General features: G+C 45.8%; 1 protein-coding gene across 4 annotated transcripts in view; it reads right to left on the bottom strand.

Annotated features, from left to right (window-relative positions):
- The window catches only part of DNAH9 (dynein axonemal heavy chain 9), a 392319-nt gene that overhangs the window by 326653 nt on the left and 42976 nt on the right, over positions 1 to 22690 (bottom strand). For all 4 annotated transcript variants that reach the window (XM_050919194.1, XM_050919196.1, XM_050919197.1 and 1 more), the window contains 8 exons: positions 21730 to 21985; positions 18536 to 18777; positions 16144 to 16279; positions 11841 to 12037; positions 11319 to 11743; positions 10340 to 10562; positions 7111 to 7277; positions 384 to 1254 (listed from right to left, as the gene is read on the bottom strand). In XM_050919194.1, coding sequence (XP_050775151.1) covers positions 384 to 1254; positions 7111 to 7277; positions 10340 to 10562; positions 11319 to 11743; positions 11841 to 12037; positions 16144 to 16279; positions 18536 to 18777; positions 21730 to 21985 — 2517 coding nt within the window. The remainder of the gene's footprint in view (positions 1 to 383; positions 1255 to 7110; positions 7278 to 10339; positions 10563 to 11318; positions 11744 to 11840; positions 12038 to 16143; positions 16280 to 18535; positions 18778 to 21729; positions 21986 to 22690) is intronic.

Below are 22690 nucleotides of genomic sequence, written 5' to 3'. Positions count from 1 at the left end.
GGCTGGTTGGCCCACACTTTATATTGGCAAATTCCGCACAATGATCTGTATTTCCTCGGCCAGCACAACCAGGCCAATCCTATGACAAACAATTCCAGCAGCCCTACAAGAACAAACTCTGTATATGCTGCGTACAGGGAAGAGGGGAGATCAGTGAGGGCTTTCAGCCTCCTGGGATAACCCAAGAAAGAGACAAAGCACAACCTCCCTTATCCAAATGTCCTGAGGATGCGGAATGAGCCCAGGCACCTGAGGGAACTTCCAGTGTGACAAGTAGCCATCAAAGGATTTGCTGCATTTCAGACAGCTTTGGTTGGGATAATGGAGGTTGTCCCGCATTCCTTTCTGACTGAGAACATGACTTCTGTCATTCTGCTGTGTACCTCAGGAAGCTGCGCCCGGATATCTTCTGAGCCAATGAATATGCTCTCCAGGTGAGTCCATGTCCGCTGCACTTCAAACCAGATAGAAATGATTGAGTCTGCTGTGCACAGCTTCTTCTGCCATCCAGATACTTCCTCTAAGAAGAAGGCAATATACTTGGATGTCATCAGATTCTGCAGCTGCACCTGGTTGTCTTCTAAAGTTTCAATGAGTTCCTCATCAGATTTCAGCAGAGGGATGTTTGTCCGGGGATGCAGCTCATACTGGAATTCCATGCTGCTCCAAGTGCTTTTTATCTCTTTCAAGACTTTCTCCATGCTCATTTCCTTAACTGCTTTATCCACTATGCCCCGAACCTCGTCCTCAAAGTTATGCAGGTTGAGTGTCAGGAGGTCGGCCAGTGTGGTCTCTGCGTCCATGGTGAATGTCACACCTGTTGCCTGCATCAGCTGGTTCCAGTGCCTTTCCCTGATGGCGGGATTCTGAAGCTCCGCCACAGCCCTCAGAGATGTCAGGATGTTCTTCACCCTGTTGTCCAGCCCAGCGAATGCATCCCACACTCTCATTTCTTTATCCAGGTTCCGAATATTCTTTGCAAACTTTTTGCATTCAAGGTCCATGTTTTCCACATTAATATCCTTCCATCTTGTGGTCTGCCAGTCATTCATGCTAGATGTCACCACAGAGATCATATCCCAGAGTTCCTTGAGAAGACAAACTTCCTTCCTGCATTGCTTTAGCTGTTTATAATCTGGAACACTGACTTCAAACAAACCAGCTGATTCATAAAGTGAGGCCATGGTTGACTCCATTTGTTTTATCTCAATGTGGTTTGCATCCAGCATTAGGTAAGGATTTTCAGTGTCAAACCTATAAAGCAATTTTCATACTTAATAAGTAAGATTATAAGCACTTCAAATAAAATATAATGCAAAGAGTGTTGTACAAGAGACATAGGTTCTAATGGTTATTCCACATTGCAGAACTGATGCCATTTTAAAGTCCCATTTGTACCCTCATTCTCTTCTTCAGAGCATAGTGATCTTTCTGCCTGTAGTCTCTACTAAAACGGAGTTACATGTTAAATAATGGCTAAATGGGAGGTAAAATTGCCAGAAACACTGATACTTTTAAAAAGGAAACAAAAAGCCATTTTTTCTCTTTGTGCCCCAGATTCACATGCTCGCTGTCAGCCCAAGGTACGAGCAAATGGCAAGACAACTCAAAAAGCTAAGTGGCTCACCTACTGAAGGCCCATTACAGCCGATTTAGTCAATGCAGCTGATTCTACCCCAACCTCCAGAGAGTGACATTTACAGAAGCTTGCAAGGGAGCCCAGTTCAGTGGGCTAGAGTTATTCCTCTCTCATGTACACAGGGAGGATTTTATGAATGTATTTTATCACATTGCTACATGAGTGCAAAGTAGTGCACTTTAAAGGAGAGTCTCTGGATATAAAAAACATACAACTATTGGAAGAATATTCTTTATTCGATGTTCAGTGCAGGAATCATCAGGAAAAGGTTAAAACAATGCTTGGACCTGGAGCCTGGGAAAGCCTCACTCCAGGTTCAAAGCTGCTCTGCTGGAGACAGGGAGCTGGTCTACGCTACAAAGTTATGCAAGCGACTAGGGGTGCAATAAATCATCCCACCCCCTAGCTGACACAGCTATACCAGCAAAAAAGAACAACTGTGTAGATGCAGCTGTGCTGACTGAAGAGTGCTTCTGCCAACATCACTCGTGTCATTCAGCGAGGTGTTGTTCCTACACCAGCACAACTCCTCCTTCTGTTAACATACGCTGCATTTACACTAGGGGCTATCCTGGCATAGTCTGGGGACGTAGAAGCACTTAGAGCAGTCTCTCTAGGTCCCAGCACTGCCACCATCCTGGCTGTGGGGGTACTGTGTATCCCACAACAAATAACAGCAGTATACCCAGTAGTAATGGGCACTTGAACTACCCAGACATCCACAGAAAAAGTAATCTGGAAAACACAAAATGCCCAGTAAGTTCTTGGACTGTATCAGGGACGACCTCTTGCTTCAGATGGTGGAGGATGCAACCGGGGGGGAAGATGTTTTAGACTTTATTTTGACCAACAGGAATGTATTGGTTGTGAATCTGAAGGTGAAAGGGAACTTGGTAGAAAGTGATCATAAAATGATAGATGTCATGAGTCTAAAGAAAAGAAGGAGTGAGAGCAGCAGAATAAGAACAATGGACTTCAGTAAAGCAGACTAACAAATTCGAAGAACTGGTAGGTAAGGTCCCATAGGAAGAAAATCTAAGGGAAAAAGGAGTTCAAGAGAGCTGGCAGTTTCTCAGAGATACATTATTAAAGGCACAACAGCAAACTATGCTGATGCAAAGGAAAGAGACGATGACTAGTAGGAGGTTAATATGGCTCCATCAGGAACTCTTTAATGATCTGAAAATCAAAATGGAATTCTACGAAAAGAATTAGTTAGTCTATAAGGTGCCACAGGACTCTTTGCTGCTTTTACAGATCCAGACTAACACGGCTACCCCTCTGATATGAAAAGAGGAAGCATGGAGAAATTGCTAAGGGTGAGTACAAAGAAAAGCGCAAGCATATAAGGATAAAATCAGAAAGGCAACACCACAAAATGAGGTACACCTAGCAAGGAACATAAGAGACACTAAGAAGAGGCTCTATAAGTACACTAAGAGCAAGAGAAAAATGAAGAGCAACCCCATACTCTGGGTGTCCCTAGACCTCTGACTGCCAGAAGCTAGGAATGGATGACAGGATGGATCACTAGATAAATTTGCCCTATTCTGTTCATTCCCTCTGAAACATCTGACACCGGCCACTGTTGGAAGACAGGATACTGGGCTAGCTGGACCATCGGTCTGACCCAGTATGGCCGTTCTTATGACCTTAAAAAAAGTGTAGGTACTCTACTTAGTGGGGAAACAGAGCTAATAATAGATAACACTAAGAAGGCTGAGCTGTTTAATGTCTATTTTGATTCAATCATCACTAGAAGGGTTAATTGTGACCAGATGCTTAGCACAATATTAACAAGGCAGGGAGGAACACAAGGCAGATCAGGGATAGAAGAGGTTAAAGAATATTTAGATGAGTTAGATTTAGTCAAGTCAGCAGGGTCTGATGAAATTCACTTTAGGGTATTTAAGGAACTAGCCAAAATCATTTTGTAACCACGAGCAATTATCTTTGAGAACTCATGGAGAATTGACAAGGTCACAGAGAACTGGAGAAAGTCAAACATAGTACCTGTCTTTAAAAAGGGAGAACAATGAGGACACAGGAAATTATAGACTAATCAACCTGACTTCAACACCTGGAAAGATACTGGAACACATTATTAAACAAACAATTAGTTTATAAACACCTAGAGGATAATAGGGTAAGTAAAAGCCAACATGGATTTTTCAAGAACAAATCATGCCAGACCGACCTAATTGCCTTTTTTGACAGGGTTACTGGCCTAGTGGGTAGGGGAGAAGCTATAATTGTGACATATCTTGATTTTAATAAGGCTTTTGATACAGTCCCACATAACATTCTCATAAGAAAACTAGGGAAATATGGTCTAAATTAAGTGTACAAGTAGTTGAAAAAACAAACTCAAAGAGTATTTATCAATGGTTCGCTGTCAGACTGGAAAGACATAGCTATTGGGGTCTCACAGGGGTCTGTCCTGGGTCACTTACTATTCAATATTTTCATTCATGACTTGTTCTAATGGGGTTGAGAGTATGTTTAGAAAATGTGTGGATGACACCAAGCTGGGAGGGGTTGCAAGCACTTTGGAGGGCAGGATGAGAATTCAGAATGACTTTGATAAATTAGAGATGTATTCTGAAATCAATAAGATTAAATTCAATAAAGAAAAGAACAAAGCACTGTGCTTAGGAAGGAAAAATCAAACTCACAACTACTAAATGGGGAACAAATGGCTAAGTGTTAGTACTGCTGAAAAAGATCTGGGGTTACCACAGCTCACACTTTGAATGAGAGCCATTAATGGGATGCAGTTGTAAAAAAGGATAATATTGTAACAAAAAGCACCCCTATATTCACACCCCACACATTATTGTAATAATCTTTGTGGAAAATATGCCTTGTGAGGTATCATTTAAAAACTAACAACACAATTGATCATTGATATTCATGTGTAACCTATGTATTAAATGTGTATTCTGAGCTATGAACTAAAGCTGAAATTATGGACACTCATCTCTGTCTTACCTTCCTGGCTTCTGGAAGTCTGAGGTTTAGGTTTGCTTCAAGCACAATATTACATTCCTGACCATCTTGGCCAACAGCCATTGAAAGACCCATCCTCTGTGAACTTGTCAAATTCTTTTTTGAACCCAGTTATACTTTTGGCCTTCACATCCCATGGCAGTGAGCTCCATAGGTTAATTGTATATTGTGTGAAAAAGTATTTCTTCATTTGTATTAAACTTGCTACCTATTAATTTCATTAGGTGACCCATTTTTCATATTATGGGAAAGGGTAAATAACATTTCTGTATCCACTTTTTCCATATCATTGTAACTATTGCTTAAATCAGCCTCTGTACCAGATGACTGGTGGATAGCTAATGTTATGCCAAATTTTAAAAAAAAAGACTCCAGAGGCAATCCTGGCAATTATAGGCCTATAAGCCTATCTTCAATACCAGGGAAGCTGGTTGTAACTATAGTACAACTTTTGTAAAGGGAAATCATGCCTCACAATCTATTAGAATTCTTTGAGGGTGTCAACAAACATGTGAACAAGATAGATCCAGTTGATACAATGTACTTGGACTTTCAGAAAGCCTTTGACAAAATCTCTCACCAAAGGCTCTTAAGAAAAGTAAGGAGTCAGTCATTGGACAAGAGGGAAGGCCCTCTCCTGGATCAGAAGTTGGTTAAAGGGTAGGAAACAAAGGGCAGGAATAAGTGGGCAGTTTTCACAACGAAGAGAGGTAAATAACAGTGTCCCCCCAAGGATCTGTACTGGGACCAGTGCTATTCAACATATTCATAAATGATCTGGAAAAAGGGGTAAATAGTGAGGTGACAAAGTTTGCAGGAGATACAAAATTACCCAAAATAATTAAGTCAAAGCTGACTTTGAAGAGCTGCAAAGGGGTCTCATGAAACTAGGTGATGGGGCAAGAAAATGAGAGATGAAATTCAATGTTGATACAGTAAATGCAAAGTAATGCATATTGGGGGAAAATAATCCCAACAATACAAACAAAATGATGGGTCTAAATTGGCTGTTATCACTCAAGAAAAAGATCTTGGAGTCATCATGGATAGGTCTCTGAAAACATCTGTTCAAAGTGCAGCAGCAGTCAGAAAAGCCAGCAAAATGTTAGGAACCATTAGGAAAGTGATATATAATAAGACAGAAAATATAATGCCACTATATTAAAGCCATAGTACTCCCACACTTTGAACACTGTGTGCAGTTTTGGCTGCCCTATCTCAAAAAGATATATTAGAATTGGAGAAGGGCAACAAAAACAACTATGGGTATGAAACAGCTTCCATATATGGGGAGATTAAAAAGATTGGGACTGTTCAGCTTGGAAAACAGACTATTAACTCTCTGTAGTCAGTGTTGGACTTAACTATCTTGAATAATTTTGTAACGTCTGCAACCTTTGCACTTCACTGTTCACTCCCTTTTCCATATCATTTATGAATACATTGAACAGCATAGGTTTCAATACAGATCCTTGGAGCGACCCCACTGTTTAACTCACTCCTTTCTGAAAACTTACCATTTATTCCTACCCTTTGTCTCCCATCTTTTAACCAGTTACTGATCCATGAGAGGACTTTCCCTCTTATCCCATGACAGTTTACTTTGCTTCAGAGCCTTTGGTGGTCCTGCCTCAGTGAAGGGAATGGACTAGATGACCTCTCAAGGTCCCTTTCAGCCATACATTTCTATGATTCTATGATACTCTGACACAGCATGACAGTACTGTGTTGTGACATGTCAGCACAACATCAAAACCATTGTGATAAACAGGTTACACTGGCAACACTGGTAACCCCAGGTATTTAACACTGATCATCTGCAAGTCTGTTCCTGGAATGCTTTTCCATCCTGCAACTCTCTGATGGCAGCCCTGGACTCTGAGTCCTGGGGATGCATGGAATGGTTCTTTGTCCTGGGTTATTGTCTATGCACAATCCTGGAATCATGGGACTAAGAAAAGGGTTTGGCCATTTTAGGGTGCTTATAGTTAGACACATAAAAGACTCAATGCAAAAATGTCAAAAGTGCCTAAGACAGTTGAAATCCTAAGTCCCACTTTCAAAAGAGATAGCAAAGAATCTTTCAAAAGAGACTTAGGCACTCAAACACTTCTTACAACCTGGACCTATCTCCCAGGGAAATCAATGGGAGTGAGGAACCCAAAGAGCTTTAAAAATCTGGGCCTTAGACACTTTTGGTCATGCTTAGGCTCTCATGCACCTAAGTCACTTTTGAAAATGGGACTTAGGCACGTTTGAAAATTTTAACTACTCTCGCTGAATCCACACCCTACCCACTACATCGTAGAGGCCCCCAGAAAAATGTCATATAAGATATTATACCCGGCCTTTTGACCACCTGGGAAAGATAAGTGGATGTTAGAGAATATGCCTAGCAGAGCACAAATGATCTAGTAAGCCCTTTTCTCCCTTATTGCTGTAGTGCTATAATTAGTCTGTACCTGAATGGTGCTTCTTTACGAAATCTCTCTCTGAATTTCTGCTGTTCCACATCAAATGCTGCACAGTTCTTGCGAATCACTGTCACTTCATTTGCCTGCAAAGAAGCCACTTGCTGTTTCACAGTTATCGCCAGCTTCTTCATATTGTTCCATTTTTCTGGCAGCTCCTGCAAGCAAGCATTAAATGTTGGCTGACGGTATGTGCCACTTGACATAACATGTATCTGACTTGTTTATGGATAGTCCCATGCTGGAAAAATACCAGCTTTTCTCTCTTACATAATCAAGAGGTTTTTGCCATGATATAAAGCGCAAACACATGACTGGGGGTAAAACAGGGAATGAATTTTCAACTTTGAAGATAAATGAAGATTTTTACCCCTTTTGAAGGTGTAAACCCTCTTCCCTCTTGAAATGTCCTACCACATTTTCTGCACACCCCAGAATCCTGTGGAATGTGGACAACCCAGACAGAGGTGACCCTAAATCTCATTCCTAGGGTACATGAAGGCTGATGTACAAAAAATCTTGCTCCTAGGGTACAAAAAATACTAATCCTGATTCAAAGTCCAGCTGGCTCTTGTGCATCCCCTGAGAGTGGATGGAAGCAGGAAGATGGGCTCAACAGGTAAGCTGACCTTTTCAACTTAGTTAAAAATGAAGACTGCATGGTTCTATAATAGATGCTGTCCCATCCCCTCTTAGAAAGGAAAAGGGGAAGGTGTTTATAGTCAAAGGACCTGTCTGGAGAGGTTCCTAGGGTAACATTTCTAAGTTGGGTACTTAATGTTACCATCTAAATAAAATGGCCCAATTTTCAGAGCTCCCATGAACATCACTGGAAGTTGTGGATGCTCAGAACCTCTGAAGTCCAAGACACTTTCATTTAGGTGCCAAGGAAAGAAGCTTCACAGGGCAGGTTTTTCATAAGCTGTGTATTTGTCCTGGGAAGGGACTTCCTTTGTCTTTCATTAAAAACTACAGGTCAGAGCCTCAGCCAGCATACGGACCAGCGTTGTGACCTGAGTCCTCCACATATTTCAATTCCCTTCTTCCCTACCAGTGCTCTCAGAAGAGTGGTTTCTTCCCCTAGACCATTCACAATCTGTAACAAAAGAAACTTTTCAGCTTGTTTTTCTGCCTGTTCACTTGGGTCAGAAGAGTAACTGAAAGTCGCCAGTACTTGCCGGGAGAGAAAAAAATGTCTGGGATGAAACTCGACATGTTCAGAAGTTGCATTCAGTTTGGATAGTTACCCAGACCTTCCAAATGGGACAATCTCCTGGCAACTGGCTTGCCCACCACACAGGAGCGGCGCCAGGGTTTTTGCCGCCCTAGGCGGCAGCACTCCTCCTCAGTAATCGGCAGCAGCTCCCCTTCTGAAGCTGCGTTCTGGGCAGTGAGGGTCCTTCCGCTCCAGGTCTTTGGAGCACTTCGGCAGCGGGTCCTGGAGCGAGTGAAGGACCCGTTGCCAAATTTCCGCCGAAGACTCGGAGCGGAAGAAGCCCCTCTGGGAGGCCCTGGCTCTCGGCAGCATTTCCACGGTTGCTTTTCTTCCCATCCAAAGGAATCGCAGCCGAAATTGCGCCAAGGGCAGCGAAATGCCACCCCCCATATCCTGCTGTCCTAGGCGACCGCCTAGGGTCACCTAGTGGAAGTGCTGGCCCTGCCACCACAGCAGTCCCAATGCTTCCTACTTTCAGCTCTGAGAGGATCCTTGAAGAGTTCCATCTCTTATGAGGATACTTCGCTCTTTCCACTTCCTTTCCCAACTGAAACTGCAAGGGTGGAAGTAGCAAGAAAAAGGCAAAATTCAAGCAGAACTTCGGCCCACTTCTTTATCAGAAACAGCTGTCTGTCCTCCCCTTCAGTTAGACTCTATCCATTTATACGGACTGTTCATGCACCAAAAAGCATAAGATCTAGTTTCCTCAAGATAGCAGAAGAGAGCATTATATAAAGGATCTTATTTGCCTCTACTTCTCTCGCTGTATGTGGAAGTAAAGATACTGACTAGGTTTCTATGTAATTTCATGGAGCTGACAAGTTGCCGGACAGAAAAAATGCTTCCCCAGTTCTACTCCTAAGGATAGCCTTGGTGTTTTAACTCCCCTGTAAAAAAATTTAGTTGCTCAAATTTACTTACAAAATCAGAAGCACTAAAATCCAAGGAATTCCAAGGTAAGGCAACTGTCACACCCAACAAAACTCCACCTATAATGCTTAACAGAAATCCTCCTTCCACAAAGGCACTTTGTGAGGAAGGTCGGCTTTAGCCTAAACACCTGCACCGGGGCCCCAGGAATATTTAACAACGGGACTTTGTAATAAGCCTCTAATTTTGTATTTTTTCCATTTTAACAGGAACTAAAATATTTCCCATGCCCCCATTACCCTTGTAACTGAACACTTCACATCTTAATATACTTCATCTCACAACATGAAGGACGACACAGATGGAACTGAGGCCCTGAGACTAAGGGCCAGACTTTTAAAGGTATTTAGGCACCAAAAGATGCAGCTTGGTGCCTAGTTAGATTTTCAAAAGCACCCGCTGCCTAATGCCAAGGTGGTTTGCCCAAGGTCACATAGGAATCGTGTGGCAGAGGTAGGAATTGAATGCCAGTCTCCTGACTCTTAGGCTAGTGCCTTAAACAAGGGACTACCCTTTGTAACAAGAACATAAGAATCACCACACTGGGTCAGACCAATGGTCCATCCAGCCCAACACCCTGTCTTCTGATGGTGGTGAATGCCAGATGCTTCAGAGGAAATGAACAGATCGGGGCAATTACTGAGTGACTCATCCCGTGTTGTCCAGTCCCAGCATCTGACAGTCAGAGGCTTAGGGACACTCATCACATGAGGTTGCATCCAAGCACTAACACCCTAAACACTCCATAAAATAATTAACAGATCTACCTGAACATGCGTTCTGTTCTTACGGAGCGTGTGCTGTCCATCTAGGGAGGGGCACTGCATCATTCACACATAACAATGGGCTAAATCTCTGCTGTAATTGACAAACTTGATGTAGCTTTATCTAGGGAGCTGTGATGGCACATCCACAATAGATGTTCTGCCACTCGGCTATCAAAATAATCTGCCCACTGAGGCCTATTGATTACTAAGCCTGGGTGCTTAGCATTCATTAATATACACTGATCACTTTCTTTTTAGGTGTCTAATATTTTGCGGTTTTGTGTATTGGGCATAAGTTTTCACCAACCTCTAGTTGCTTATATACTTCATCTGTAAGCTCTTGCTCATATATTTTCAGTAGCTCAATTGTTTGCTTCAGGGGTTCAAACATCTCATCCGTGCTGCTCTGTCTTTCTTTAACAGCCATAAGGTGACCCATAATCTCCACCAAACCATCATAATCTCCTTTTTCAACCTCTTTGTTCAAACCTCTATCAGCAATTTTTATAAATTCTTCAAGATCAGCCAAGCTAAATAATACAAAACAAGAAAACACACAGTGAGAGCAGTTTATATAAAACGGTTACTTACCTTCTCGTAACTGTTGTTCAAGATGTGTTGTTCCCGTCCATTTTAATCAGGTGTGCACGTGCTGCACGCAAGACAGCCAGAAGATTTTTCCCCTAGCAGTATCCATAGGATCGGCCTGGGTGCCCCCTGGAGTTGTGCCTTCATAGCGCCCAATGTAGGGCCCTGTCGACCCAACCCCACTCCCTCCCCACACACACACAGTTCCTTCTTGCTGGGTACTCTGACAGAGGGGTAGGAGAGCGGGTATTGGAATGGACATGAACAATACGACTCAAAGAACAACAATTACAAGAAGGTGAGTAACCGTTTTTTCTTCTTCGAGTGCTTGTTCATGTCAATTCCAGTCAGGCGAATCACAAGCCCAAGTCAGGAGGCAGGGTCGGAATTGTCCTCTGATTGGAGTACTGATCTACCAAAGGCCGTGTCATCTCTGGCCTGTTATGTAATTGCATAATGTGCTGTGACAGTGTGTATGGAGGACCATGTCGCTGCCCTGCATATATCCTGGATAGGAACCTGAAAGGATAGGAAAGCTGCTAAAGAGACCTGTGCCCTGGTGGAGTGCACAGTGATTGGAGGGGCAGGCACCCCTGCCAGGTTATAGCACTCTCGGATGAGGTGGACAGAGAAAACAAATCCCAGTGTAATCACCTGGATGGAGCCCAATGGAGATGGGGCAGATAAGCCTTTGTTACCTGTGTGTCACATGATCAATGAGATGCTGTTTAAACATCAGACTCCACCGTTTGATGACATTCAGCAGGGATGCTTTGAAAGGCCGAGCATCGATTTTCATCCAACTGTCAAAGATGTTCACTGGTTCCAGGCGGTTGACTTCATCATAGATTCTCTCGTAGGAGTCAATTTGCTCCCTGAACTGCTGTAACGTAGGTGGGCTCTCTGGGACTCCATTGTCCGCATGGGCTTCAATTTCTGCTGCAGTCAGGACGTGCCCATACAACAGGAACTGGCGTATGAATTCCTTCCTGTCATCCCCATAGAGGTAAGAGTAGTGGTCGAAGGAGTTGCGGTAATCACTGCAGATTGACATCGTGTTCTGCACACGCTCCAGGAGGCTGTGGCGCATGTCAGCTAAGTCACCCATGTCCTCCATATCAGCCTGGGAAATGACAGAGAGGCTTTGTGAGTGGATGCTGATCCAGAGCACACTTTCAAAATTGCTGTGCAAAAGGAGAACATGCACTGGGGCAAGAGACCTGATAGTGAGGGAAAACACTGTGCTCAGCCAGCCTGGGCACCAGGGACGAGATCCGGTAGATGTCATTGAGGAGTCCTTCGACCATGTCATAGAAGCCGTCGTTAGCACCAGGATCCAGCGAGGGATGGAATACCAAATCAGGGATCACCAGATCCAGCCGCACCTCAAACAGGGGAGCCAGGGCTGCCTTAGAATCTGACAGACAACAAAAGAGATGATGGGGTCCGGGATTGAGTAAGACAAGAAGTGACTCTTCTCCATCACCACACCCCTCACCCAAGGCACACTAGAGCTGAATGAATAAATTGATTTGTCAGTTCTGTGATCAAACAGACAAAACTGAAAGAATTTTCCATTTGGATTGAGTCAAAACAGAAATTTTTCCATTTTCTTGCTAAAATGAAAAACCACATAACATATCTCATTTTGGGTCAAACAAAACATTTAAACTGACAAACGAGCTTTTTTTCTTTTTTTAAAATTAATCTAGGCTGATACTTTTAACAAAAAAATTATTTTTCTCGCATGAAACAATTTGCCAAATCCAGCCTGTGTTTCACAAATCATTTTGGTTGACCTGAACCTTCGTTGTTCAGCGGATAAACTATTAGTCTGAACAATTTTGCCCAGTCCTGCAGGATGCACACAGTGAGGAGCAGCCATTCCATTCACATGGGATGATTTGCAGGACTGGAATGCTAGAATCTCTGCTTATAACCTGTTCAGAAAGGGAAGAGTGAGCACAAGAGATGCGGGGAGCGGCATGCTACATTACAGACCATTACCTGGTTTGGAGTCATTGACAACTCAGAACCACAGACTCTTGAGTGTGTATTGATCTATATGCCAGCTAACAAACCACAGGAGGAGACACCTGTAGGAGTCTTTACAGATCAACCAATCATGCCAGAGAACAGAATGAGTCACTTCTGAAACATCTGTCTGGAATGGGTGGAAAGAAACATTATGTTGTCAGGTATGTGACAAACCCTACACCAGATAGGGTTCAAGAGCAACCACGGGTCCAACAGTGGCCAATGCCAGGTGCCCCATAGGGAATGAACAGAACAGGTAATCATCAGGTGATCCATCTGCTGTTGCCAACTCCCAGCTTCTGGCAAACAGAAGCTAGGGACATCATCCCTGACCATCCTGGCTAATAGCCACTGATGGACCTATCCTCCAGGAACTTATCTAGTTCTTTTTTGAACCCTATTAGTGTCTTGACCTTCACAACATCCTCTGGTAAAGAGTTCCACAGGTTGACTGTGCATTGTGTGAAGAAATACTTAATTTGGTTTGTTTTAAACCTGTTACCTATTAATTTCATTTGGTGACCTCTAGTTTTTGTGTTATGAGCAGTTGAGGGTTGCTGCGGAAGAACAGCACACAGGCTGCTCCTATAAGGGGCAAGAAATCTGCCTCAGACCAGTGATTGTATGGGGACTGTGGCCTGCTGGAGCCCTTGAGAAGAGGGTAGCCCTGGACTGGGTGGTTCTTACAGAAGAGCCTGGGCACCAGCTGTTAAGCAGAAGGACAGGCCATCATAGCTGGGGGCCTGCCTGCATGGAAGGGGCATTAGGCAGAGCCCAGTTGGACTGAGGATTCTTTTGCTCAGTGCATTTATTGGATTTGGACTAAGGGACTCTGTAACCTCAGAAGGGGTTAGATACATTCAAGGGGCTAGGCTTTCTGGGGATGAGTAGTCTGATGATTGTTGTGGGGAAACTGAGGCAGGTCTGCCACATCACCACATCCAACCACAAAGGGGTGCACTGGAACAGCACTTCTGTGCCAGGGAACTTCAGTTGGGGAGATATATGATGATGGTCTCTTCCAGCCAGTAGTAAAACATCACAAGCTTGCACATCTAGGAACAAGGAATGCAGCCATCCCTGCTCAATGAGGGAACTGCATCCTGGAACACAGTAACACTGAAAGGATTCAGGGTCATGATGCACAAGCAACTGAACATGAGTTCCTAGCGTGATGCTGTTGCAAAAAGAGTTCATGCAATCCTTGGATGTATAAACAGGGCAGTAGCACGTAGGAGTAGGAAGATTATTTTTACTTCTTCATACGGCACTGTTAAGACAAATACTGGAATACAGTATCTGGTTCTGGTGTCCATATTTTTAAAAGGATGTTGAAAAATTGGAGAGGGAGCAGAAAAGAGACACATAAATTATTTGATTCACAGACTCTAGGACTGGAAGGGACCTTGAGAGGTCATCGAGTCCAGTCCCCTGCCCTCATGGCAGGACCAAATACTGTCTAGACCATCCCTGAAAGACATTTACCTAACCTACTCCTAAATATCTCCAGAGATGGAGATTCCACAACCTCCCTAGGCAATCTATTCCAGTGTTTAACTACCCTGACAGTTAGGAACTTTTTCCTAATGTCCAACCTAAATCTCCCTTGCTGCAGTTTAAGCCCATTGCTTCTTGTTCTATCCTTAGAGGCTAAGGTGAACAAGTTTTCTCCCTCCTCCTGACGACACCCTTTTAGATACCTGAAAACTGCTATCATGTCCCCTCTCAGTCTTCTCTTTTCCAAACTAAACAAACTCAATTCTTTCAGCCTTCCTTCATAGGTCATGTTCTCAAGACCTTTAACCATTCTTGTTGCTCTTCTCTGGACCCTCTCCAATTTCTCCACATCTTTCTTGAAATGCGGTGCCCAGAACTGGACACAATACTCCAGTTGAGGCCTAACCAGCACAGAGTAGAGCGGAAGAATGACTTCTCGTCTCTTCTTCACAACACACCTTTGAGGCCTGAAGAAAATGCCATGCAGTGAGAGACAGAGAATTCAGACTATTTAGTTTACCAAAAAGAAAACTGAGAAGTGACTAGATTAGAGTACAGAAGGGCTCTCCCGGGAAGGAAATACCAGGTACTTCAGGGCTCTTCAATCAGGTGGAGAAAGGCAGAACATGAACCAGTGGCTGGAAGCAGAAGCCAGACAAAGTCCAGTTAGAAATAAGGCACCTTATTTTCACAGTAAGGGTGATTAACCACTGGAACAAACGGCCCAGGGAAGTGATGGATTCTCCATCTCTTCAGATCCAGGCTGTAAGAGATGCTTTAGCCAAACACAAATTACTGGGCTCAATACAGGGTGATTGGGTGAAATATAATGGCCTGTATTATGCAGGAGGTTAGAAAGGATGATCTAATGGTCCCTTATTAATCACAGAGAAGAAAGTACCTGGCATGGCAAACGCTGTGAAGAGATGAACAGAATTCACCATATGTTCATAGCAGGCAGAAGAAATACACTTTATTTGTGTCATCTCTGTGCAGCACAGGCTCTGGGTTGGGTGACTGGGACCAGTCCCCCTTGTGGGCCAGGTCTCTTATTCCATTTGACCAGTCACAAATTGGGCCCTTGAGCCACTCCTGGATGTGGAAGAGGGGTGTCACGCAGTGCCTGGGTCCTTTGCAGATGGGAGAGAGGCTCTAATGGTGCCAGCACCACTCAGCAGAGCTGGAGTCAGGACTCTAAATTACATTATCCATCATCTCGTTAATATTTGGTGTGGTGCTCTCCACCCCCAGCCCGTTAGCACAGATCTGCTCCACAGATTTACCTGCCTACACTCAGCTTATGTGAGGGCTCCACACGTTATTGGGCTTCTCAAACACCTGCTGTGACTAGCCAGCCCATGGTGATGCCAATGTACACTGTAAGCACAGAGGCAGACAGAAAAGGAGCATCTAGCTTCCAGGGAGAGAGTGGAACAGAAATCAGGCAACACAGTGCTATTACCCTTCCTCCCTCTGTGCTGTGTTCCTCCAGATCTGAGCCACAGCCCGGTCACACCTGGGTCTCTTAGGGTCACAAAGGATATGCTACACTGCAATTAAACACCTGCAGCTGGCCCATGCCAGCTGCTCGGGCTGAACGCCAAGCCTAAATAGCTATGCAGCCATCTTATAGTCCCACAGCCTGAGCCCCGCGAGCCCTGAGTCACTGACATGGGCCAGCCGCACGTGTTATGTGGCAGTGTCGGCATACCTGTAGCTAAAAGAAACCACGTACATGTGAAGACTCTCAGTGCAGCCTGGAGTCATTCCCAGGAGCTCTGACAGGGCAGCTTAGCACATAATGATGCCTGCTCTTGCTGCACAGCAAAACTGCACTCCTTGTCCAGTTGCCTCCCTTCTGCCCAGAAACAAACACCTCCTAGCCATGGACAGCAGGTCAGGACATTCCAGCTACACCCAAGCAACGGAAACCTCGCTGAGAGCAGAGAGGGGAAACCAGCCTGGCCTGAGAAAGGACAGCTCTGTTACCTGTGTTTTCCAGGAGGTATTTGAGGGAGCACTCAATAGCATTAAAGAATCCATCCAAGATCATTTCATCCACATAATCAACATACGCTTTCCAAACTTCGGAGGTGGGGTCTGCGGCAAACAGACTCAAGTTTTCCTGAAAAAAAATGGAAGTCACCATCAAACACAGCCAGACTGAATTCGTCTCATGGTAGAATGACCCACTGGACCATTATTAAAACGATACAAATTAATACAGCGAGATTAAGCAGGTTGATAGTGTTTAGAAAGCTAGAGAGCAGATAGGAAGGATGGTCTAGCAGTGAAGATGTTAACCTAGCATACAGGACCCCTGGCTTCTGTTCCCTCCTCTAATATAAGACTTTTGTGTGACCTTGAATAAATCATTTAGTCTCTCTGGACCGCAGTTCCCATCTGCATGATGGGGCTAATAGCACTGCCCTGCCTCACAGGGGTGATACAGATTGCTCTGTCTGACTGCACTGTCACACCCCACCTCACCCCGACACACCTTTCAAGATCCCTGGGTCCTACACACGCCCATCACAACATGCTCCAGTGCATTACATGCCCCAATAATAACTATACGGGTGAAGTCAGACAATCACACTACTGTCAAATGAACTCACACAGAAAAATGATAAAAGACAAAAACACTATGTCCCCCATGGGCGAACACATTTCACAAAATGATCACTCTACACTTGATCTCTCAGTCCTCATCCTTACAGGAAACTTGAACAGCACCTTCACAAACTGAGCCTAGGAGTTTAAATTCATAACTTTTCTAGACAGTAAGAATCATACTCTTCATAAAGACACTGAATTTATGGTTTATTAAAACAATCTAACTCCTCTTTTTGTCCTATGACTGCAGAGGTGTTAATGGGCCAATTCACCTTGAATGGTCTCTTAGAAAATGTGCTAACTACTTATGCGAAGCAATCGGTTCCACCATTTATTTAGCTAGGACACTAGTACCTTTCCCAGAGCTAAAGAAGAGCTCTGTGTAACTTGCAAGGTTGTCTCTCTCATCAACAGAAGTTGATCCTACAAAAGATATTACCTCACCCACTGTCTCTCTAACCCTGCGGTTCTCAAACTATGGGTCAGGACCCTATTTTAATGGGGTCACCAGAGCTGGTGTTAGATTTGCTAGAGCCTGGGGCAAAAGCTGAAGCCTGAGCCTCACCGCCCGGGGCAGTCAGGCTCAAGCATGCTCAGGCTTTGGTCCCCCTCCTGGGGTCATACAGTAGTAGTTGTTGTCAGAAGGGGTTGCAGTGCAAGTTTGAAACCCCCTGACCAAAGGCAGGGTGCTGCATTTGCTACAGAGGGAGATAAGGGAAGCTAAAATCGACACAGGTGACTTCCAGTAGAATTACTCAGGGAAGGGCCCTTTGTTTCATGCTTTCTATTTTCCTGCTATATCATTCTCTGTGCCTTCCTCTCCATATTATTAGTGCCTTGATTTTAATGCTGCCGCTTTTGAATCTGCAACAGATTTATGAGCAGTGAAGAATATTTCAGCCAATATAAAGACGCCTAGCAAACATCCAAAGGAGGATCATAGGGATGCAGGCACATTAGAGGAATTCCTTGCCACAGGCTCAATGTTCTGATGGTGAGGTGATGAAAAGAGAAGGGCTTAGCACTGAAAACTTCCCTTACACATTTATATACCTGAACTGGGCCCACATCATAGAATCATAGGACTGGAAGGGACCTCGAGTGGTCATCTAGTCCAGTCCCCTGCACTCAAGGCAGGATTAAGTAGTATCTAGACCATTCCTGACAGGCGTGTCTCTAACCTGCTCTTAAAAACCTCCACTGATGCAGATTCCACAACCTCCCTAGGGAATTTATTCCGGTGCTTAACCACCCTGAAAGTCAGGAAGTTTTTCCTAATGTCCAACCTAAACTGCCATTGCTGCAAGTTAAGTCTACTGCTTCTTGTCCTATCCTCAGAGGTCAAGGAGAACAATTTTTCTCCTCCCTCCTTATATCAAATTTTTTTGTACTTGAAAACTGTCCGCTCTCAGTCTTCTCTTCTCCAGACTAAACAAATCCAATTTTTTTCAATCTTCCCTCTCAGAACATATTTTCTAGATCTTCAATTATTATTGTTGCTCTTCTCTGGATATTCTCCAATTTCTCCACATCTTTCCTGAAAGATGGTGCCCAGAACTGGACACAACACTCCAGTTGAGGTCTAATCTGTGAAGAGGTCTAATCTGCCTTCTGGATTTTGGTCTTTACTCAAACTTTTCTCCAGAATAATGAATACTAGAAACTTAGTGGGAAGAGAAGCAGGCTCTATGGACAACCAATAGCCCCCAGCAGCATTCTCTATCTGCTCTGTAGCATGGTAAAGCTATGCCAATATTCTCTTCACCTTCACCAGTGCATGGATTCTCAGCCCCGACTCTTTGATGAGGTTGTAGCGCTTTTCTAGCCGTTCAGGCAGGTCCTCCAGACTGAGCACGTTTTCCCTTTTTCCATCTTTCCTCTCAAAAATTGGTGAGACCCACGACCTCATGATGCTTTGAATCTCCTCGACATTGTCCTTGGCTTTCTGGATCCTTCGCTCAAGGTCATGAACGCTCTCGATCACCGTGGAGATGTGATCCCACAGGCCTTTTCAACAAATAAAGAGGGTTTGCTCAGGCTGTCAATGCTACAGATGTCTGCCGGCATAGCTACGTGGGTGAAAAGAGGTGTGATCCCTGCCTGACACAGCTGTGCTGGTGGAAGCCCCTAGTGTAGACACAGCTGTGCCGGCAGAAGCTGCACTTTTATAGGCATAGCTTGTTTCATGTGGGGCACTGGAATAAGCAGTACCAGTCGAAGTGCAGCTTTGCTGATACAAGCTGCATCCACTCCAGGAGTGCTTAGCTGGTGCCATAGACAGGTGTCACTCTACCAGCGAAGTGCTCCTAGTCAAGACACTGCCTCGGCATTTTCATAGCAATTCACCTGGGCTTGCCGATATTCTCAGTTTGGATTCTGTTAGGAAATGTTTCTGAATTTCCCTTATGGTCACACAAGTCCCCCATGACCACTGTATAGGTCCCAATGTGGGGCAGAGCTAGTCCTGAATGCCAGGCACCACCAAGCCTCTTGTCACAAGCAAGAGGGTCGTTGGTCTCCCCTGGCCTTTCCTTAATTCTTTTTTCTCCTCAAAAACTCACAATAAAGGCACCCTGTTACCCCGGGTTTCTGCTAACAGCACTATCCATGTTCCAGCCAACCAGGCCCTGCTTCCCAGGAGTGGGAATGCCCCTCTGACCAGAGCTCTGCTGGAGAAGCAGTGAGGCATGTGGGACAGAGTATCTTCTGTGTGCAGGGTGTCACTGAAGTATCAAAGACAGGGCAAACCCCAGAGCCATGAGGCCAGGACAGATGTACAGGGGAGAAGAGGCTAAACAATGGTTCTCCTACCCCGACATTGCCCCTCCCCAGGCTCATTCTTGCTGTGCTCCCTCCTGCACACATCACAGTCCCTCAAAATTCTCCCCTCTCCCATCCCTCGCATAGAGAAGCCAGTTAGGATTGCCAACTTTCTAATCACAGAAAACTGAACACCCTTGCCCACCCCCTGCCCCAAGGCCCCGCCCCTGCCCCATTCCTTCTCTGAGGCCCCGCCCTCACTCATTCCATCCCCCTCCCTCCGTCACTCGCTCTCCCACCCTCACTCACTCTTTTTCAGCAGGCTGGAGCTTGCGTGTGAGAGGGGTTGAGGGCTCTGGCTGGGAGTGTGGGCTCTGGGGTGGGACTGGGGATGAAGGGCTTGGGGTGGAGGAGGGGGCTCCAGGCTGGAGCCAAGGGGTTCAGAGTGTTGGAGAAGGCTCTGGTGTGAGGCAGTGGGTTGAGGTGCGGTAGGGGGTGAAGGCTCCAGCTGGAGGTGCAGGCTCTGGGGAGGGGCCAGGGATGATAGGTTTGTGGTGCAGGAGGGGGCTCTGGGCTTGAGGGGGTGAGGGATTTGGAGTTTGGGAGGGAGATCCAAGCTGAAACAGAGGGTTTCGGTGTGGAAAGGGGTGCGGGCTCCAGGCTGAGATTGCGGGCTCCAGGGTGAGGCCAGAAATGAGGGGTTCAGGGTACAGGAGCGGGCTCTGGGCTGGGGTCAAGGGGTTTGGCGTTTGGGAGGGCGCTCTGGGCTGGGGCAAAGGGTTGGGTTGTGGGAAGGGTTATGGGCTCAGAGCTAGGGATGCTGGCTCTGGGGTGGGGCCAGAAATGAGGGGTTCAGAGTGAGGGAGAGGGCTCCAGGCTAGGGGCTTGGGTGAGGGAGGGTGTTGGGGAATAGGTTCTGGGTGGTGCTTACCTCAGGTGGCTCCCGGAAGCGACTGGCACGTCCCTCTGGGAGCTGCGCAGAGCCGAGCAGGGAGCCTGCCAACCCTGCTGCACTGGCAGTGCTGCCAACCAGACTTTTAATGGCCAGTCAGCGGTGCTGACCAGAGCCGCCAGGGTCCCTTTTTGACCAGGCATTCTGGTTGAAAACCAGACACCTGGAAACCCTAGAGCCAGTTCCACTGCCAGGGGATCCTGCACAGCCCCAGAAGTAGGGCTGGATTTGCCCCATGAGGCCCTCTGGTCACCACCACTGCCACCAGCACATGGACCAGCACATGCTCAGCCCAGCATGTGGGCTTCTCTATCCCAGTCATCAGCAAGTACTTGCATTTAGAGGCAGGTGACTCAGGGGCTGACATGGGGAAGAAGCCATCCCAGGCTTTATGTTCTGTCTGAAGCAAGGCAATTTCTCAGCACCTGATCATCCCCAAAAGGTGGTTCTGCTTTGCAGAGTCATAAGAGCAAAAGTGCTTCTGGTCACCCCATGAATTTTTGGAAGGAAACCAAAGGGCATCTTCCACCAGTTCATTTTCAATGGGAATATTCACCAACAGGAAACTGTTCTATTTGCACTTAAAATTAATGAAGTAAGAACCCAGGTAAAAGCATCCTGAGGTAATGGTGCATATGAACAGCCTGTGCATTATTAATCACACTCTTTATTTCACTCTTCTAGAAAAAAATATATTTGCTGCAGTGACCTTTCCTGGGAATAATCAGGCATCAGCGCTGCACAGGCTTTCCTGGCTCTAGAGGGGTTCGATCACTTTCCATTCTGGTGTCAGAGCACCACTGGGAGAGTGACCAACTGCCCCAGAAACCACCACTCTGGTATCCCCGAAAGCAGCACCTCCCCATACCCATGGTTATCAGAACTGGGGAGAGAATACAGCAGGGTCTTGCTTTTCGTGTGTTTCAGCCACCAAACTGTTTTATATTTAGCAAATTAAAGAGGTCAGTGACAACCGCCCATAAAACGGACCTCCTCCAATAGTAATATTGCTTTTCTCAAGAGCTTTTAAATGTCCTTAAACACAAATCTATCAGTCTCTAGATCAGTTCCAGCTCCTCCTCCTCCTCCAGAAATCATGGTGCCCAAGAAGGGAATGGATCGTCATAGTGGAGGAAGGTGAGCACATGTCCATGAACACATCTGACCTCAGAATCCCAGCTGAGGCGCAGGAGGGCAGTCTGCAGGACTCACCTGCATCTCCCCAATCAGTGGGTTTGTGGACTTACCTTCTGTCTTCCAGTTCAGTGTCTCTTCTGCCTCTTTCAGCCTGGAGTCAATATCCTGCAGTTGCCTCTGTACCAGAGGGTATTCTATCTCGAGGACTGTCCTCAGGATCTTATTGTACGCATTTACCATCAGATCCAAGTTAGCCACCAGCTGCCGGTACAACTCCTTGGAGGAGTAGATTTCTGCTGCTGTCTCAGGGATGCTCTCCACCTGGTTTGCCTTCAGATAACTCACTTCCCTGAGCACTGAAATCAGCTAGAAAACAACCAGTGCAGAGAGACTCATTGTGATGAGGTGTCCACCTCTACACAGGGCCTGAAGGGGTTAAGGTGGCCAGGTGGGCCAATTAACTGCCCAGGCTGCACTTGGAGGAGGAGCCAGGGAGCAGGGATTGATTAAAAGGAGGCTCAGCTAGACAGAAAGAGGAGAGGTCTATATAAAGCCCAGGAGCTGAGGGCAGCAGGAAGCTGCAGAGTAGTCTGGAGTCATTCACTGGAAGAAGGGAGATGTATTTGGAGCAATAGAGGCAAGTAGCCTATAGTTCTCCCTAGGAGGAGGCAGTTGTGTGACTGGCAAACTCAGAGAAGGGGAAAGAACCAGAAGTTATGGCAAGGCTCAAGGAAAAGCCAGCAAGGGTCAGGATAGAATAGACTTTTGCTGCTGACTAGAAGGCCCCTGAGCTGGAACCTGGAGTAGAGGGCAGGCCCTGGTTCCCCTGCCAGCCACCGGGGAAGTGGTGCAGACCAGACAGTGGAGAGCTGACTGCCTGGGACAGTTTGCCCAGGACAACTTTGATACCTCAAAAGGGAAGGACCATAGTGACCTGGCCAGAGGGCAGAGTAACGAAGAAGAAGTTGCAGCTCCTTGAGCGAGAGGGGCCACAGGGCTAGACGGGACAGGTGAACAGACTGCCAGAGGGGGTGCAGCACCTGGAAAAAATTAATCCCCAGAGCGGTCAGA

Source organism: Gopherus flavomarginatus, chromosome 12 (genome assembly GCF_025201925.1).
Source record: "Gopherus flavomarginatus isolate rGopFla2 chromosome 12, rGopFla2.mat.asm, whole genome shotgun sequence".
Classification (NCBI taxonomy): Eukaryota; Metazoa; Chordata; order Testudines; family Testudinidae; genus Gopherus; species Gopherus flavomarginatus.
Note: the sequence above shows the minus strand (reverse complement) of the source record. Positions and strands in the feature narration are given on the sequence as shown.